We start from the raw sequence: 21,240 nt of genomic DNA on the forward strand, positions 1-21,240 counted from the left end.
TTCAATAGTACAATAGTTCGAATAAAAAAAATGCAATTTCCTGCATTTAGTAGGAATCTTAGAAGATTTTCTAATCGATTGCTGCAAACACGGAGGAAATCCATCGAAAACCAACCGATTTCTTAGCATTTGAACTTGGATATATTTTTCACTTTTTTCGGTTTTAGATTTTCATTCCACATCCCTATGTAGCCGAACTTCCTGAGAGAAGTATTCTACTTCAAAAGACAATTTCCACGTGTTGGTACGTGCTGGAGCACGAAATCTATGTCTGTGGGAGCGAACCTTCACGTTCAGAAACGCGTCTAATAATGCGGTAAAATTTTTAATGTCTTTTTGTGCAAATTATTGTACTCAGACAAAAACCTGTTTTGAATTGGATGAGTTTTTAGTGAAGAAACGTTAACCGTTTGTTATTCAAAGTTGGTTATGCTGATCGCAGCCTTTGCGCTGCCCCTACAGTGGGGGGTTTACTAAATAAAGTGAAAATTAGACAACTACAACAGAATTTAAATGCATCCCGCACAGAATGTCTGCTTGTGTTGATGCCAGAAAATTATTAACCTTCAATTATTTTCTTATTTGCCTTGAAAAAAGCATGTTGCGGCTCAAAATCGGTTGCTAATTACAACCTTTGAGCTGCCCTAACATTGGGGGAATTAAGATACACGGACAACATGCACTGTGGAAGCTATTTCACATTCAGTAAATTAGACGGGTGCGACAAATTTGAATTGCTAGGATGCAACACAGAATGCTTGCTTGCGTTGACAAAAATTATTAACTTTCAATGACTTGTGTATTTGCCTTGAAAAAGGCATTTTGATTTCCGAAATTGGATTTCCTGATGGCAATCTTCATGCTGCCCCAACACGGGGGGAATAGTGGCTGTCTGGCGACACACGCTGAGAAAAACCGCGCTGCTCCTGAGACGTGGTGACCAACCACAGGGCTAGTGCTGCTGCTAAGGAAGGACGACTGCTGTTGTCGCTGTCTAGAACTATTATGAGCGGCTCCGGCTGAAACAGGCTCTTATATAGGCCAAATAGCATGTTTTCAATTGCAAGGTATATGATCCTGTCGACCGTGCTTGGGAAGCAAGCATATAACGACCAATCAGAGGTCGTATTTTTCGTTTTGACAAGGCTTGACTATTTTCAATAGTACAACAGTGTGAATAATAAAATTACAATTATCTTATTTTGGGAAGAATCTTAGAAGATTTTCCAATCAATTGCTGCAAGAACGAAGGAAATCCATCGAATACTAACCGATTTATTAGCATTTGAAATTGGACATAGTTTTCACTTTTTTCGGTTTTAGATTTTCATTTCACATCCCTATGTAGCCGAACTTCCTGAGAGAAGTATTCTACTTCAAAAACACAGCACACATTCACATACACGGAAAGTGAGCTGGGAAACCGAGAAATGATCGATTCCGGGTTCTTGACAAAGACACAGAGGCCAACTCACAAAAAACGTTGATCACGCGAGATGATCGTCACAAGTCTTTACCATTCTCTAAATATCCTACATTATAAGATGGTGTGTATCATGCACATGAGAATGAAAAAAAGCGGGAAATCCCCTGCACAGGCTATAAATAATCTACTAAGCCGCATGGTTTGATGGCGATTCGAACTGCATCTAGCCGGTTATTGGATTTACCAGAAACCAGGCAAGGGAGGGAAGGGTTCGACTAGAAGACGGTTAAAATATTTATTATTCTTTCAGTTCAAGTTAATTACCGGATGGTGATTCCATGCAGGTATCGGATTTCAACTCTTTATCGCCAAATGAAACTGCACTTGCTTACGGAAAAGCAACAGCGAAGCGTAATTATGCATTCCACCGTGATTTCCAACTATACACGACTGCACTCCAACCCTTGAGAGCATTCTGACAAGGCTTCACGGTATCAACATGCTTTGCATAATGCCATTGAGGCCATTAGCGAGGCTGATGGAAGCAACATCACCAGGCGTGATGTAATTGGCCGCTGAGAGTGACTGGCTGATGGAAGTGCAATAAATTCCGCGGAAATCTCCCGGGAGTTCACCTCCACAAGGCTGCGGGATCAATTTCTTGACCTGTAGTATGCGCTGTGAATTTCAGGCCATCACCGCTGTGAGGATTATGTTCAAATTACATGACATTATGTTCGCATGTCGCGCTAAATAAGTTCACTGTCTTGTTAAGGATGACGATTATTTATTTTAATTACATCTATGCCATACCGCTCGCCTTCCCATCATGTGGGTGTGTATGTGTGTTTATTTTTACTACCTTCGCCAACACTAGTGACGTACGCACATAGTACAGTGCATTTTTCTACTGTAAATACTGTAAACAGAGCACGGAATGCAACGAAGAATGTGGCGACATAAAACATCGCGTGTTGGTGTAATTGCAATTTTCACTACACACTCTGTTGTAGGCAGATGAATCGAAAGGAAATGCGCCTACAGAGAAGTATATTTAATGGACGTAATGAAACATTTGTTTCATTCGGGGTGCTTTTACATTCATGTTTCATTTTACACAGGAAGCAATAAATGAAATTGTTATGCGTATTTTGAGTTTCAAACTGTCACGAGAGAATGAATTGTTCTGAAATTACTACAACTTGTACTAAATCCAGGTTTTTGTACTTGCATGGAACAATGGAAGAAACGGGTTTGAAACATTTCAGTTAATGTTTCTTTACAATTGTACAAGAAATGAAAAATTTTGTTTCCAATTTTTAGAGCAATTGGAGCAAAATCAACAGAGATTCAGAATTAAAACCAACTGAGGTACCGAATGGTCCCACGATTGTATGAAATTTACAAGCCGTGTTTTCGTACTTTTACGTCTTTGAAATAAATCAGTGACGGCTTAAGTTTGAAATGTATGAATGTTGCAATCAGCTAAACTTGTCACTTTGGTATACATTTTTAAGTCATCAGCATACACAAGCTTGCAACTTCTGGTGAATAGGTTCGTAGCATCGTTAAGAATAAAATAAACAGGATTGGTCCGAGCTTACTTCCTTGAGGCACACCGGAGTAATTGGAAAAATTCATTAGACAAATATGTGCCAATTATGACTTGAAATGTTCTCTGTTTTAGGTAAGATTTTAACCAGCCACGAAGGCGAGCAGAACAGAAGCTATAAATAATTTTACTGATTTGTTTACTAGAATCGCGTTTTCGAATGTCCAGTCGTCGAAAATCTGTCCACGTGTAATGTCCATGGACCCTAAGATGTTTATGGGACAACGACTTCGTCGGTTATGGGTGATTGAATATAAAAAATATAATTCAACGAAAAACGTATTTATAAAATTAACTTAACTTTGGTTTAATTCAGTATTTTTGATTTAGTGATAAAAAAATAAAGAAAAAAATATCTCAACCAGAAACAAAACTCACTAACACCTTGGATTAGACTTTTGACAGTCTTACTGGATTCGATCCTTCGTCTAGGACTATCGTGTCCTTTGTGGAATATCAACGACCACAGGCAGAATCAACTGAATGGATTTTTTTTTTGGAAAAAGTCCTTCACACCTCCCGTGCATGGATGTGAACATTTGCGTACCCCTTCCTCCACGTGGAATGTCGACAGTAGAGATGTTTTCAAACCTATACCCGACCCGAATCCAATTTTTCTTCTCGATCAAAACCCGAACTCGACTCGAGCCCAAGAGTTTTATTTTTGTGAAACCCGAATTCGACGTGAACCCGAACCTTTGAACCTCGAACGGTATCAAAATGTTAGTAGTTTTTACAATTGCCTGATAAAAGACATAATTATGCTTATTTGAGATGGTCGGAATTCATGTTTTCAAACTCAACCCGTACCCGATTTTTTTTACTGAATCCGAACCTGACCCGTACCCGGAATTCAAAAAAAAAAAAAAAATCAAACTCAGTCGAGTTCTCTAGTGGACAGTTTTAGTAGGAAAATAAATAGCGCTGTTTGCTTTGCATCTCGAAACTAAACAAACATAAATCCAGCCACGCATGTTTGCTCTTCAAATGCTATCGAGTTTATCTCAGCAGTGATCACCGCTGTGTTTTCCTGTGTATTCTAACTAGAGTGATTAACCACTCTTGTATCGCTCAGCTGTGGTGTAAGCAGCAAGTGTTTTAATTTTCCTGCAAGCAGCAGAAACACAGCACAAAGCAGAAGCAAAAAGCGTAGTTAAAAAACTGCTATACGTAGCCCTCATGTGGGGCTAGAATCAAGCGGTGAACATTCACTCTGCTCTTTACAAATATTGAGGAGAATACCAAACCGGATATCCAGAATGATGTTATTTTACACAGAGTTCTGCAAAAAGCGTAGTACTATACATATGATGACAAAATTTGGGTGGGATATAATCGAGATGGTTGGCAAATGGCTGGACACGTGTAACTTGAGACCCTAATGTGGCCATTCACCTCTGTCCAGCAACTCCTATCCCAACCTCCACGTGGTGCCGACCGGAATACGAGTAACCTTAGCGGAGATCGGGTAACCAACCCCCCCGGTGGAAACTATGGTCGTATGCTGACTGGGAAGGGGGTCGTACGCGGCTATATCCCCATAGGGGCAGCGTACAACAGCGTCTGACCCGGAGCGGGCGGCTGAATTATGGAATGCTGTATCCTCGCCAGCTACATCTAAGATGGCAGCCCTATCAGCAGGATGTAGGTATCGCGACCCTGGTAAGGTAGCATACCGAAACCTTCCTTCAACCACGAACAATGAATTTAGAAATACGGAACGGATCAATCGGCAACGACCTAGGCTACGAACATGGAAAACGATTAAGGTAAACGATTAGAAATTGGTTACTTGGAACGTCCGATCTCTCAATGAACCGGCGCGGGCTAGCTTGCTTGCTCGAGAACCACAGCGGCGGGGAGTCGAAATCACAGCGATTCAGGAGGTTCGATGGCCAAAATCCGGAGAAAGGGAATTCCGTGCAGTAGACCCTATTGCAGGCACTTTTTTCAAGTACCACATATACTACAGTGGCGGCAAAGCAGCGGAACGGGGCGTCGGTTTTGTAGTGCTGGGAAATCAGAAAACAAGTCATCCGGTGGAGGCCCGTAGATGACCGTATATGCGTGTTGAGGATTAAGGGCAAATTCTTCAACTACAATTTAATCACCTACGCACCGACAAACGACAAATCCGATGAAGTCAAAGATGAGTTCTATGACAAGCTTGAGCGAATCTATGACGAGTGCCCAAAACACGACGTGAAAGTCGTCATCGGAGACGCAAACGCACAGGTTGGGAGGGAGGAATTCTTCCGTCCGGTCATTGGAAGGCATAGACTCCACTCGTCAACCAATGAAAACGGTCTGAGGCTGATAAACTTTGCCGCGGCCAGAGGGATGGCCATATGTAGCTCCTATTTCCCACGTTTGAATATTCGGAAACACACCTGGAGGCATCCAAATGGAGAAGCCTGCTCCCAGATCGATCACGTACTGATTGACGGTCGGCACTTTTCGGATGTTACTGATGTTAGGTCTTTTCGGGGACCATACATTGACTCTGACCATTATCTCGTCGTTTGTAAGATCCGCGCACGGTTGTCGAACGTGCTGAAATCTCGCACAGAGAGGACGACGCGTTTCAACATTCAGCGGTTGATGGCGTGGCAGCAGAATACGCCAGAGAGCTGGATCAACGGATCGCAGAACAGCAGGAGGAAGGAGTGGAAGACATAAATGGGCTGTGGAGCAGTATCCACGGCGCTATCGAAACGACTGTGAGAGAGGTGGTAGGTACGACGCGTGGAAGACAGCGTAGTACAGCGACAGCTGGTTCGATGCCGAGTACCAGAGAGGGACAGATGAGAACCGTGCCAGGAGCCACAAGCTTACTGCGGCTACGCGTCAGAACAGAGAGAGGTACAGGGTGGCAAGAGCTGCCGAAAATAGAACCCACCATAGGAAGAAGCGCGTGTACGAGGAGCAGGTGCTCGCCAGCGCAGAGGACATCTATGCTCAAAACGACGTGCGGAGATTCTATACAACTGTCAATAGAGTCAGAAGCAGGAATTTTCCTGTGCGGCCATGTGTAATGACAAGGACGGCAACCTGCTTACTGATAAACCGACGGTTGCAGCCAGGTGGAAGGAGCATTTTCAGGCACTATTGAACGGTGAGGAGCCGGATGAGCAGAGCAGGAACAGGATGGCGATTATGAGTGACGAACAAGCTGTGGAGCCACCAACACAGGAGGAGGTGAAAAAGGCGATTAGTGAGCTGAAAAATGGCAAGGCCGCTGAGAAGGACGGTATCCCGGCCGAGCTTCTAAAAGCGGGAAGCGAGCAGCTGTACTATGCGATCCACCAGATAATACTAAGGATCTGGGCTTATGAACAAATGCCGAACGACTGGTTGGAAAACCTCATATGCCCTATCTATAAGATTGGCCATCGATTGGATTGTTGCAACTATCGAGGCATTACGTTGCTCAGCTCCGCATATGAAGTGCTCTCCCGTATCCTGTTCTTCAGGTTGAGACTGTTAACAGAATCCTTTGTTGGCGAATACCAGGCTGGTTTTCGACAGGGGCTTTCCACGACGGATCAAATTTTCACCCTGCGACAGATCCTCGATAAGTTCCGGGAGTACAACTTACCGATTCACCATCTGTTTGTGGACTTCAGGGCGGCATACGACTCAGTGAACAGAAACGAGCTGTGGCAGATCATGCTGGAACACGGTTTCCCTACGAAACTAATTAAGCTGAGTCATATGACACTGGAGGGATCAAAATCGTGCGTGCGGATAGCTGGCGAGACATCAGCCGCGTTCGTAACGTTGGATGGACTGAAGCAGGGGGATGCGCTCTCCAACTTACTGTTTAACATCGCTCTTGAGGGTGCAGTACGAAGAGCAAATGTGGAAAGAAACGGTACGTTCTTCACGAAATCTCACATGCTTCTTGGCTTTGCGGACGACATCGATATCATCGGTATCAACCGTAAGGCCGTGGAGGAGGGCCTTCGTACCTTTTAAGAGGGAAGCAGCGAGATTGGGACTTGTCATTAACTTTTCCAAAACTAAGTACATGGTAGCTGGCAAAAAGCGTGGGAGTTCCCGTGGTGTTGGTGCTGAGGTGGAAATAGATGGGGAACGATTTGAAGTGGTTGGCGAACTCGTTTTTCTTGGTACGCTTGTGACATGTGACAACGATATGAGCCGTGAAGTGAAACGACGAGTTGCAGCTGCGAACAGGGCTTTCTACGGACTGCATAACCAGCTAAGGTCCCGTAGATTGCAAACGCTGTATAGGACGCTGACCATCCCGGTGGCCCTTTACAGACATGGAGCATGGACGCTGAAGGATGAGTGTTCGGAGTTTTCTAGAGTAAAGTTCTGCGATCGATACTTGGCGGTAAACTAGAAGATGGAGTGTGGCGCAGACGCATGAACCACGAGTTGTACCAGGTATACAAACATGCTGATAAAGTGAAGGTAATACAGCGGGGCAAGCTTCAGTGGGCTGGACATGTAGCCAGGATGCCTGACGAGAGAGCCGCCAAAACTATCTTCAATAGAGAACCAGGAAGAGGCCGTCGACTCCGTGGTAAGCCTCGCACGCGGTGGATGTGCGCGGTGGAAGAAGATGCGCGATCTGCTGGTGTACGAGGAGACTGGAGAGCGGCTGCCCAAGATAGAAGAAGCTGGACATCTCTAATTCGTTCGGCCCTAGACCGGTTAACGGTCCGTTAGTTAACAAAGTAAAAGTAAAAGTAAAAGTAAGTATAATCGAGATATTTTTTAAATTTTTTTTCGCAATGTACTTTTTTGGAAAAGACAAAATTATTAAAATTATTGTCCACAACTGAGTCAAAAATGTCACACAGATAAAAAAAAAATGTTAAATTTTGATCGGATGTAAACCGTGTCATTAAAAAAGAGCGAGCGGCTCACGATATTTATCAACAGTTTTTTCAGTGCCCCAAAACTAATCGTTCGACCGAAACCGAAATTTACAAAAGTTGTGTGTTTGTGTTGTGCAAAAATGAAAAACACATTGATTGATTAGGGCTTGACCTTTTACATGTAGTGATAACAAAAGGTCAAGTTCGTAGTTCGGTATCTGAAAGGGTTTTTCAATTTAATGGATTTTTCGATTGCAATTCTTCTATCACTATCATTAGTTCAAGAGTTACAGCTACTAAGGGCAATCATTCTTATCGCAGAGGCGCGTTAACCCAATTCCTACGTTTAAAATAAGGTTAGAAATTATGTACGGGCAAAAATGCCTTTCAGTTTACTTCTAGGTATAATAACAAGTATGTGTCAATAGTAATAATGCACAGAAAATCAATTTTCTGTCTCAACATGTTAACCTTACTGCGTCACACCCAAGTTTTTTTTTTACTTTGTCCAATGTTTATTAAAACTATCGTTGCACAAGTCCCGTCTACCTGACTAACTTCCGTTATTCATAATGTGTTATCACCAGTTCATTGTACCTAACGCCTGCATGCTACTAAAAGGTCGCTATCAAACTAATAGCAAGACATCATTTCTGAGAACTGACATGTTAAACTGCTGCCCTTATCTGAGCGAAATGCTCATAACCGTTTGATGTTATCTTTGTTATAAATTGCAAGCTCATGCTGCCCTCATTTGTTCATCATCATAGACCAAACGGTAGAAATAAATGAGTTTTCTTCCACGAAAAAAAAAGACCCGTACACAGGGCGGCAACGCGCCCTTGGTGAAGGCAATCCGCTTCACCGCACACTGAGCGCCACCGAACCGCGCCTCACCAGCCAACAATGGCAGTCACGGCTTAGAATGCTGAACGTCAAAATTCAGCCTTGTGAAGGTAATCCGTCACACCATCCTGGCATTCACTGGCTGGCGGTCCACCGGAGGCGGATGCAGCGGACCGTTTCATTCTGCTGCCATGATTCCATCTCATGTGTGTGTGTATGTTTAGCGCATTATTGGACTTTGCACAGCGGCTCGAGCCATAATGTTGTAGAGCTATTATAAAGCTATATTGAAACAAGCGGACCAGCCTCAACGCAGCGCAGCAATGGAGCTGCAAGGTCACAGTGATGGCGATGGAAGGGAAGCAGTTTTTTAATCAATTTGTAGTGCTGCTCTCTTCCCCGCTGTGGTATTGCACACAGTAGGAGCTGGCAGGTCATGATTTGGGGATTCACTAGAAACAAGGCAGTTCGGAATGGACAGCCACCGCGGAACGCGATCACGTTGTTCGTCGTTCACCACAAAAGCAACTGGTGTCGATTGTGGTCGTAGAAACTCTATGAATGGGAAATTGAGATGAAGGCAATTTACTTTTTTCCCCTATCCTTCTATGGCTAACTGCAAATATGGTGCCAAGTTATACACGGAGAAAATACGATGTTTCATTTTATGCAGTGCAAATTACGACGCCGTGAGCTCTGTTTAAGACAGGTCACCTAGTGAACGTATTCATAGGGTCTACCCCTCAAAGAGTTCCAACAGAAAAAGTTAAAGATGGGTTTTCACAACAGCGAAACAGGTTATGCACCGTCGGCGCCTAAAGATGGCGTCGATTGCCATGCCACTCGCGCCACGCAAGACGAGCAATGAATGAATGGTGCTAATCGCATCTTGAACGACCGAGGTTGCCACGCGGTGTGCCAGGTGGCGGCGATGATCACCCCACCACCTGCCAGATGTAATCATTTAATGTACCTACTCCAAAAACAGAAATAGATCGTACTCCCGTACTCGGATGACGCTGCAGTATGGCCCGACGTTAGCTGGAGCTATCTTGAATGAAATTCCAGCACATTCCACATTTAGCGAACGACTGGAGTGAAAGTATTATTGCTGGTGCTAGCGGTTATGAATGGTAGTTTCACTCCACGACCGTCGGACGATTTCGGTAGGTTATAAAAATTTGCCTCGATTGAATTCGATTAACTCGCGATGACGTCAATGGTGGCAACCGAAGACGAAATCTTCTAGATTAATTTGTTGATTTCGTGGTCTGCTGATGATGGTGATGACTTGCAGTCTGCAGCTCTGTATGGTGCAATTTGGCTAGGCAAATCATAGCATATTGATTGCAGCCTTTGTTTATTTTTGCAAACCATAAAGTGCATTAGTTGTTTCAACATGCGATGTGAGGAGGTAAATAACAGAGAAACTACTATAATATGTACAGGTGTTCCAGTGTAGGATGTAGATGATGCCATCGTAAAAAGCATTCGCTTGTTCTCGTCACATAAGAGGTCCCAAGTGATTCCCGACGATGATGGTGCGTGGTTGAGGACAATGCGGCAGTTATTTTTTACGCAACACTCACTAGTTGTTGGTTTTCCCCTGTAATCACTTCATCGGGGATTTACCAACTACCAAAGGACGCCACAATGCGTACGTGATTTGTTTGTCTAGTTGCTGAACCACAAGAGCTAGCTATTGGCGCGTACCTGTGCACCTGAGGAAGGCGGAATGGTGACGTGCGCGATTCATTTTTCGTTTGCGAACGCACAAGGACGAAACGAATTTTTACTGCTATTGCTGCTCACCGGGTTCAGGTCAACAATCGATCTTGGTTTTGAAGTTGATCACGAGGTAGCACTTAAAGCGTTTGGATTGCTCATCACATCCGCAGCAGGTTGCAATGTTGTTATGTCTCGTGCTGAGTTTTGAAGTTAGGCAAATTTCAAGCTGGCAATCTCACGAATAATTAATGTGCATAACAGATTTCGTACAAAACGTACGCGAACTTCTGTTATAGTATAACTGTGTTTTTTTTTACTTTTAATTCAATTGTTCATTCTCCTTGTAAAATCAAGATTGTTTTTGTTCGATTGACTTTCGAAATATAAAAAATACGCCTCCAAGCCAAATTAATTCTGCTTATTTGCACATATTCGATAGATGTTGCATTTTAACCAGTTTTTGAGAATATTCTGTACGCTTTTATGTTCATTAAAGCGTAACGCAATAAAATAGAAACGAGTAATTGTAACATTCATGCTTTCGATTGTACTAGTGGGTAGGGTTGTGTTCACATCAGGAATCGTTCCGAAAGCAACGAAGTCATATTCCGGTCTTTCCGTCAACTCCTCCGTGCCTCACTCTTCGGTCATATTTTTATATGCCATACGCCATTACTAATCTAAAAAGCATTTCCGTAAAGTCTAGATCAAGTCAGATCAAGTTGAATATGCATTTAGGGCTAATTTATGATAATAATCGTACATTCAAAGAGCGTAGTATCAACAATCATCTATGGGCTTCGCGGTGTAAAATTATTTTAATTTGGATAGTCTTATTGGTGGTCACTGTACAAACAATTATTTGGACTTAAAGTTCTGAGACTGTCTTCAAGTTAACTCCCAATTGCTCTAAAATTGAAATTGTTCAAAACTCTCACTAAATTGTTGTGTTCGCTTGTTTTTGGTTAATCGAGGTTCTCATCTTCAACAGGAATGATTTGGTTGTAGATTTTATGACTTCTTCAAGTTATGATCATGTTTGACGTATCATGTTTCTTCCGATATGTCTAACATTACACTATAAAAATGTTACACTGTTATTAAAAATAATTGTCTTCTGGTTCAAGAATTATCGATAACACATACTTCTTTATAAAGAATACTAATAACATTTTAAGTTTACTGTACTTTTTTCCAATGAATAAAATGAAATAAGATGAATGATGCAGTACACAAGTGTAAAGTATAATCTTTGAAGTGTTGCCATAAAACGTTGATGCTCAACCAACCACAACCCCTGATCGAGATAAATAGGTACATTCATGCTGTGATTTGTACTCACCCAACTGATGGGTCTGCGGTTCACCGATGTAGATTCGGTAGAAAATCTGGTACGAGTCGGCACTCTGCCGGCGGGAAAGTTTATATGCGGGCGTTGAGCGCGTAACGGAGAGCAGCGACTTCAACAATAGTCCCATACGATTGTAGATGGCGTGTGTCGCCCGGAGCTGCAAATCGCACTGGTCTTTCTGCACACTGAGAGACCAGACCTCCAGTATCATATTATCACCCTCGACGGTTTGGAGGGAAATCTCTACGCACAGCGGGAGCCGCGTAACGATCGACTCATGCTGGCTGATTTCGAGCGCTTTCTTCGTTTCCTTCAGAACGTCCGGTTGATCGTCGATGGCGATGTTGAACTGTTAACGATAGAAAAAAGAAAAGAAAATTTCAGTCAAACCAATAACAAGCGACTATTTTCTGAGCTGAGCATTCGATAGCACACACCACCGCAATACCTTTCCCGGTAAAGCCAAACAAAGGAGGCGGAAAAAGTGTGTTACTGGAGAGTGTATCGATTTTCCACCGGCTGGCTACCGACCGAAGTCTAGTCTAGTGCGCAATTTGTGTTTTTCCTAAGCTGCCCGACTGCGGCACATATACACACAGACACTCGAAAATGGCCCAGGCACACGACGGGGGTGTGTATGGAGAAAGCAGTAAGAGACAGTTTGGTCTTGAACGCGACCTTGACTTTTCCCGGGTGGGAGGTAATAGAGGAGGAAACCGCAAATACTGGGGGATTTGTTTACTTCGATTGCATGATACCGCCCCTGCCGTAGGCAGCTGCTAATGACATGCCTGGCTGTATGTGGTTGGGGCTTTGGGTCCCACCAATAACTGACTGTAAGTGACCGCAAAGTAGATCAAAGAAACATTCATATTAAATTACGCAGCGTGAATCATTTGTAAGAAGGAGGCCTAGGGGTGAGAAAGCAGAATCGGAAAAAATAATAGCTTTCTAGTAATGGACATTGGATGTGTTTCGAGTATACATACAGACTAAGCAGCGCAGATAAGAAACAATGGAAAAATCTGGATTCCAAGACACGAGCTTTGGTCAGCACGGCAACACTGAACCATTCGAACGGATTAATTGAAATATTCAAGCGTCAGATTCGTTGGCGTGTGCTTTCCATGGAAAGTATCTTCCATCCAATCAATGAACCACCGATTGATTACTGCTCTTTGAACGGTAACGGTCAGCAACTTTTCAGCGCGTCTTTTTGTTTCTCATTCGATCGATCACGTTTATTGCGTTCAAATCTAGTTATTAATGGGGGCCCGCAGCCCATATAGCGTAGGGCAGACGCCAGGAAATGCAGTGGAAACTTTTAAACTCTAAATATTGATACTGGCTCTGTCTTTGCCCGGGCGGCTGCTGTTTACTGCTTCGTCCCGGCCGGTCCTTCTATCAGCTGATCAACGACGCGCGCTGTTCGAGGGATCAAGTTGTTTGTTTGACGGGTCGTGTCATGTTTGATTTAATTATGATTACTATCAGAGGCTGTTTATACCATAGTGCCGCAGATTCGGAAATGTAAATACGTACTGCAACAGGCGATGATGACCTTTCTCTCAGTGCGGCCCAATGACAAAAATCTGCCGGAAAGTGTTTTGCTGCCAATAATAACATTACACGAACTTTGATTACGTAAGAGTCTTTGCTTTTATTCTTGCTTCGATCTGGTACGCAAAGCAATAACACCCAGACTGAGAGCTCGACTCGGTTAAAAATTCCAAGCTTATTTTTTCTTTATCCAAGTCTCCACTGACACACCATCTCCGGTTCTAACCAGAAACCAGTTTGTTGCACTGCACCCTGCTGCACAGTGGCGGCATTTCGATTAAAAGTCGGACAAAAATCAAAATGGTCTTTGAATTAGTTAAAAATCGTATAATAAAATGTGGTGCAGTAAAATTGTACTTTTACACTGAACATTAACATTACTCACTAAACATTAACACTACGGAGCAGTTCCGCAAAAATGTCCCAGTTTTAGTTTTTTTTTTAATTTTCATTTTTGATTGGGCTGAAACTTTGCATGGACGTTTCTATAGACATAAGATGCCATTTTTTGCTATTGGTTTAATTTTTTGGAACACGACTCATTTTGGAAAAGCTATTGAAAAATGCTGTTTTGGGAAGGTATTGATGATTACAAATATTTTTAGGGACAAAAGGGTTCGTTTGATCGGCGTGACCTTTTTGACAAAGTTGTGGATAATAGTTTTGTATTTCCAAAAGAAAACATACACTCTAAAATAAATTTTTTTTTTGAAAAAAAGTTAAAAGGAAAATTAAAAATCAAATACCTATATAAAAAAGCTCATTTTAAAAAATCTTTTTTTTTTATAAAAACTACAAAAGATTACCTAAGCAATGCAACCGGTCCGATCATGGAAAAATAAAAAAAAAGTTGTGATTTTATGAAAAAAATTTGATTGTTTTGAAATTTTTTTTGATTTTTTGCCGAAGACGTCACACCGATCAAACAAACCGTTTTGGCCCTTAAAATATTTTTAATTATCTACACCTTCCCAAAGTAGCATTTTTAAATAGCTTCTCACAAATGAGTCAGGTTCCAAAAAGTTCAACCAATAGCACAAAATGGCATCTTTTTGTCTATAGAAACGTCTGAAACGTCTATGCAAAGTTTCAGACAAATCAAAAATGGTCGATTAAATTGGTTGCTAGTTTTTTTTGTGGAATTTCTCTACAGCACTGAACATTCATATAACATAGTTTTAGTTACCCCAGTTAGCTTTGATGGTTACTCACTCTTATTTACCGGGTTCAGCTTTCAAAGCATTCAGTGAGACTCCTTAAATTGGTTCTGGGCCAGCAAAGTTAGTGCAGGACCCTTGTCTGGCTAGTGAGTCAGTCTTCTCATTTCCTTCGATTCCACAGGGACCAGGAATCCAGTATAAATTACCCTGGTTTTTCCTAGCCAGCTGTCGGAGCGATGGAGTGCATTCGCATACTAGTTTAGAGTGGTAGAAATTAGAATTCAGGGCTTTAAGTGCTTCAAATTGCTCTGGGAAACACAGGTTTTGCCCTAAAGTTCAAACTAGAAAAAATTAGAGATTAAAGCTTCTTAACCATTCCTGTGAATTTTGGTTTTTTGGCACTTTTTTCAGGGACTCAAATGATATTTCTCGTAAACATACCGTGAAAGCGACGAACCCGGTGTGCAATTACTATGTGACATTTTGACGTAAATTGACGCGTTTTGACAATGGCTGAAGGTACCAAAATTTACAGGAAGGAATGATAAAAAAGCTACAAACTTTCCAGGGCAACCTATTTGAGCTAAAGGACAGCAATATTTTGTTTCGCTTTTATCGACCAACGTTATTAATTTGGAAATCTTTCAATATTCTAAGTTGTCCTGTAAGATCCCCTCCTTTTAGATAAGCCTGCCGATTCTGCCTCAGAGCGCATTTTTCGATATCTAGTTGAACCACCTTATGGAGTGAAGTATTGCATCTAAGGCTTTTGATAGAGTACTTTCCATACTCCTTTCTCCGCAAATCAATGCACAGGCCAATCTATGGAGTTTACCAAGCTTAGCTTGAGTGGATGTTTCCGTCTTTTTTTCGCCACCAAACTAATGAGGCGTAGGTAATTCTTGATCTGATTATTGGTAAAAACATCCGATGCATCATGCTGGGTTTGAGACCCCAGCTTTTTCCAATGGCTCTGCTGCATACCTATTGAGCGTTTGTAGCCTTAGTGACTGCTTATCCGATTTAAGTTTTCCATTTAAGTGTCTGGTCGAGTATGATTTCCAAATATTTTGCTTCAGTGGATAGATTTATTTCGGTGTCTTCCAGCTGCAGTTTAGGAATAATGTATTTCCTTTTCTGAGGGCTTTTTGCAACCTGGCTGCAGGGAATTATTTTCGAAACGATCACACATTTTCATCTTTTTCATCTGGATTTTAATATTACCTTGATGTACCTATTTTGGTAACATTTTTCTATATATTTTCCAATTACCTGGTAGTTTCGCTTTATTACGCAGTTTACTCGTGGAATTTTTAAACCCTTCTAGGGTTTTATTCCTAGAAGGTGAATCTATTTGACATTCGCGCCTTGATTGGACAACTTACGTAATATGCATTGAGAATCCTACTTGTGATTGAATTTGAACTGGTCTGGACTTCTCTTTCAAATATATATTTGTCAAATCACAGTTCAAATCGGTTAGAAAGCTGAAAACATTTTCACAAAAAATTAAAAATTGCGAAACACAAAATGTTGTGCTTCACCTGTGAAAAATACTCAGTTTGCTAAACTGAATACGTGTGCAAAAAATTCCATTCTAATAAAACATAATCGGCTAAAAATTTATCGTATTTTTAGGCCACTGTGCGCTTGTTCTCGAGGGCGGAAAAAAAACTGCTTATACGCCCTGTCGCCAGCCATCCGCTGTAACAAAGTTCCGGGCCGATCAAGGTAGGTCCGGGTGAGCCTTGCGCGGCTGTGCAACAGAACAGCTGCACAATGTTCAATCAAATGGTGCTGTTTGTTTACTACTATGCACCGGCGACGGTGGCGGCGGCGGGCGAGAGGAAAAGGATTAAAATGAGCGATAGCGTTCATTCGCTGGAATCCAGTTGAGTCACATTTTGCACTCGTGAGCATTGCTGCTGTGAGCTGGTGGTGCTTATTACGGGAGTCACTTCACGGTGAAATCAGAGTGAAGTGAACAAAATCCTATTACGGGACTCACGTAAGTGAGAAAAACGTCGCAAAGTGACATCTGCCGCGGAATCTGGGTTATTATGGGTGTCATATCAGTGAAGTGAGAAAGGAAAAAGCGACGTTTCGCGTGGAATTATTTCACGACCATTTTGAACGGTGAAATGATTCCACGTAGATGCCATAGGTCTTAAAGTTGATTGATTTGTGATCTAATGGTAAATATTGGATTTATTCTTCAGTAACGAAACGAATCAGAATTTGATGCGTGCCTTAAAGCGGTAAAATTTTCAGTTTTTTGCCCGATTAAAAAAATGCAAACTAGTTCAGGAAATTTTCGATACCGAAAAAAACATTTTTTTTTATGCAGAATGTCTTAGAAATGCAGAACACGTCAAGATCTGGTGTTATCTAAAAAAAAAACAAAAAACACTTTCTGGGACTTGGAGATTTTTGAGCTGGGAAACAATCTCATTTCACTTGTCCTATTCTCAATTTCACTTAACTGTCAATCTCACTCCACGGAGGTGATTTTTGTCACCTCACTTGAGGTGGAATCGGGAATAGGTCTAAAAAAGTGAAGTGAGCGTGAGAGTGAAATATATTTCACCGTGAAGTGACTCCCGTAATAAGCACCGGTATGTACTTTCGACCCATTATTGCCCTTTGTTTACACAACAGTTTGAGCTGCAGATATCGCGCCCGAGCCAAACAATTTTGCCCAATTTGTGAACCGAAGCCGTCGCTTCGGGTGTCAGCAAATGATGTGAATATTTAACCTATGATTAAGCTGGTCTTGTGTGATGCAGAGTTAAGCGGATGTGACCACTTTTTCAATTCTTGATAATCGCATTTCTTAGCGTGTCGAGACTCACAATCTTTTAACTGAATGTTCTTGTCGGCAGGCGATTCTTACGCAAGAACTTTTTATAGAAAAGATTCAATTTTGGCGTACATGAAATATGATATAATATAAATTTATTCGAACTGAATGTGTTGCTCTGGAGTCACAAAGCAAGACATACGAGATAATCAAACATACGATGAATAATATTCCAATCGGATCCGAGCCAGATCGACCCACGACATGTACATAAAAAGAAAACTTCAAGGAATGAAACTACCTGTCCACTGGACGCGACTTGACAGACAAAAATTAAATTCAGTCGAAGGAGGACAAACTTGTGTAGGATGCAACAAAAAAATATCGCTCCATTTAGGGACAAGTTTAGTCCGGTTGGATTGCAGCACTCGATATTTCCCTGCACGCCGGCCAGACTGACATCATCGAAAATCGAGTGACAATGTGGTTGTTTGTGAATTAATTGAATTCATGCATACTAAATAGTGAGGAGCATACTTCGTAGCAGTGCTTGCTTTTGATATCCGGCAAAATGCTAAACTGGCATGGTACTTATAAAAGCCACAATTGTTCTATCAATCGACATGAAATATGCATTGACACAACATAAATATTGAATTGAAGCAATACATTTCCGGTGTTTTTTGACGACTTTTCATATGAAGAATGTGAAAAAGGTCTGTGAGCAAAACATCTTTAAGCGAAATTCGGTTATGTGTGACCAAAATATGAAAATGAGTAGCTTTTTGAACTCGGTTTTCATAAATCTGTGTAGCCTAAACATGTGTAGTAAACTGATGCTGGTTGCGACAAACAGTTAGGAAATTATTTGCCGAGTAAAGCAATACTGGGCATTTTTCAGTTGAGGAATATTAACGCCACTCAAAATAAAAGTCGTTAAATCTGTTCTCTCGTCTCAATTTGGTTTAAAGTTTTCTACAACAAAATAGATGGAAAAAGAATAAACGTGAAAACCTAGAATTTGAAATTATGAAAAATGAATAAATAGCTTTTGTTCACTAAATAAAACACGATTTCATTAACTGTACAAACGAGATTCTTTTTTGAAATCCGTCTTCGAATATATCTCATAGTATTTGATTCATTAGAGTCCCTATAAACTCTCCAGATGAAAAAGAGCTTTTGAAGTATATTAGATTGAATAGGTGAAATCAGTAATGATTTTCAATCTCTGCCCCAGTGGATACACAATGCTTAAGAAAGTACACTTATAGATAATCATAATATTAGAAAACATGTTTATTTAAAAGTGTTCCAGTGTTCCAAGAAAGACACAGCAATTACTATAAAAAACGATTTCTATGCTAAGCCTCATGCACCAAGTGTAGATAAAAGATTCGAATACGTTCGTTTAGTCCATAATTTTGTCTGTGTAGTAATATTCAACGTTCGCCTTTACTTCTGTTAAATATGGCTAAAGTGATTTAAATTTAAATCAGCCCTGTTGCTAATCGATAAACGCTTATCGCCAAACAAAGATTGGTATAATTTCGATTAAGACTTAAGATTCGTTTGATAAAAAAGAAAATTTATAGCGAAACAAAAATAACTATTGAGTGCCATTTCCAATATAAGGTTGAAAATTTTGAAAGGATACAGAGCCGAATCATTTCAAATCGCCTGGAAATACGCGAAAATTTAATCGACCATTTTTGATTTGAATGAAACTTTGCACACGTATTTGGCTTAGCAAACTGAGCATTTTTCACATGAGGAGAGATTTTTTACACCCATGAGTTACATTCTAAAAGGGCGAATGCCTTTTGGCATAGGTTTTATTCGAAGCATTGTAGCCCAGAAACCGTTGATTGTATAGAAAAACTGTCTGAGAATGAGTTGTAGTGAATTGCGATTGTGCATCATCAAAAAATAAACACTGTACAAAAAAACATTTATTTGACCAAAAAAAAATTAAAAATAAACATTAAATTTCAATTTAAAAAAAATGAGTTGAATTTTTTTTCTTTCGTTTTTAAAGAAACTTGACGTTAATACGCAACTTCTAAAAAAAAGTCCAGGATGGAGGAATGAAAAATAATTTTTTTATGGTAGGTTAATTTTCTTATAAAAATACTAATTCAAACATTTTTCAAAATATTTGTATTCTGATGATTTTAAAAGATGCAGAGAGTCATTTTGAATCAAAAAGCTCTTGGTAGTAAACATTCTAAAGGCATTGGTTTTCGAGTTATTTCTAATTTAAGCTCGAAAAATTATATTTTTTTAGGAAAATACACGTTTTTCTTAATTTGTCAATGGTTCTCCAGCAAAAACCATAAGTTCATTGGAATGCTTGACCAAAAATATACAATTCATTCTTTGACAACAAAACGATTGGGCGAACGGTTCTCAAGAAAAGAGTTAAATGTTCTAAGTGATATAAATATATATAAGAATCAAATATTTATTTTCGAGTTTTATTATCTTAGGAACATATTTTTTTATGACATAGATACTTTACAGAACTAGTTTCACCTTATATTTTATATACATCATAAGTAAAAGATTCGTCATCTTTTGAAAACAGCTTCGTTTGTATCTTATTTTCTGAAATCGGAACAAAAGAGTAATACTTTTGTGTGGCAGCTATTATTATAGATATTTTGAAAATTTTGCTCCATTCTGTTACTCCTTGTTCATATTCTTCATATGATACCCAACTAAATGACATTTTTGATGAATTTTTATTACTTTTCTGATTAGACCAATCATACAATTCTTTTGCGCTTGTAATGGAATGTTCATGTTCTTTAGCTAAACTTGCATTTCCTGCCATTCGTTTTAATATGCCACCAATTGCATCGCATGGGCCTTTACCATGAGAAATCGCAAAAAATGCCACTCTGCATCGACGTTATATTTTGTTTTGCACTTGCAAAGACTTGCAAAGTTTTTTCTATTTTTATATTGTGAGGCAGCTCTATCAGACATTAATATCGCTTTTTTCAACTCAATTGTTGTTTTCAAAACCTCATTAATTTGGCAATGAACACCTGAACCGCAACAGTATCATGATGGAGTACTTCCGATATTATGATGAAGCTGATATTCTTGAGGGTTCCAGATTCTGAATAGTAAACAACGAAGGGATGAATGGTGGCTTGACCAAGCATGGTAAAGTTCACTCACTAGCAATATTTCATGCAAATGTGTTCTTTGATTTATCAGTTATCGTTCAACTATTTCCACTCGCGTACAAGTTTTCCATAGAAACGCTGCTGATTGTTTTTTGCTTCTAAGAGTTCCGAATACCATAGAAGGAGACTAAATGATTCAAACACGATAGTATTCATTGTATCCAAGTTCACTTGCATTCAACATTATCGCGAGAAGCTTTGAGATATTATCGCCAGTGATACAAATTTATGAATCCAAATGAACGATAGATTGCGTTCAATTGTTTGCTTGCTGGAGCAAATAGGTATCATCAATGCTTACGGAAATTGTAGCATGGTGCATTAGCATCTGATACTTGAAATCACCAAGAATCATCGTGGTATATCACGGTGAAAGCACGACGTGGAGTAGCCGGATTACGCCTGCAAGCAACCAACATTTGAAAGAATCATTGCGATCGCTTGAGTGCAATCGTTTACGATTCTTTCGTGAAACACTCGCTATATGTTGCTCGCTCCGCCTAAAGCAGGCAATACTGAAACAAAATCATCAAAGAAAGCTACCATATATTTCTTTGCTCTAAGTTGTCTCTTGCAAGCTTGAGAATGTGTAACTTTTAATAGCGATGGTTTGCTAGGATTGAAAGCTTATAAATAGCACGTTCAGAAATGATACCCGAATGATTGTTATGCGATACGAGTTTTTCCATCCTTGGGCTTGACTATCATTCCAA

The 21,240-nt window shown here is 40.5% G+C and overlaps 1 protein-coding gene across 3 annotated transcripts in view; it reads right to left on the minus strand.

Moving 5' to 3' along the window:
• Window positions 1-21,240, minus strand: part of LOC129726058 (autophagy-related protein 13 homolog) — a 109,417-nt gene that overhangs the window by 64,341 nt on the left and 23,836 nt on the right. For all 3 annotated transcript variants that reach the window (XM_055682626.1, XM_055682628.1, XM_055682627.1), the window contains one exon: window positions 11,802-12,159. In XM_055682626.1, coding sequence (XP_055538601.1) covers window positions 11,802-12,159 — 358 coding nt within the window. The remainder of the gene's footprint in view (window positions 1-11,801; window positions 12,160-21,240) is intronic.

Source organism: Wyeomyia smithii, chromosome 2 (assembly GCF_029784165.1).
Source record: "Wyeomyia smithii strain HCP4-BCI-WySm-NY-G18 chromosome 2, ASM2978416v1, whole genome shotgun sequence".
NCBI lineage: Eukaryota > Metazoa > Arthropoda > Insecta > Diptera > Culicidae > Wyeomyia > Wyeomyia smithii.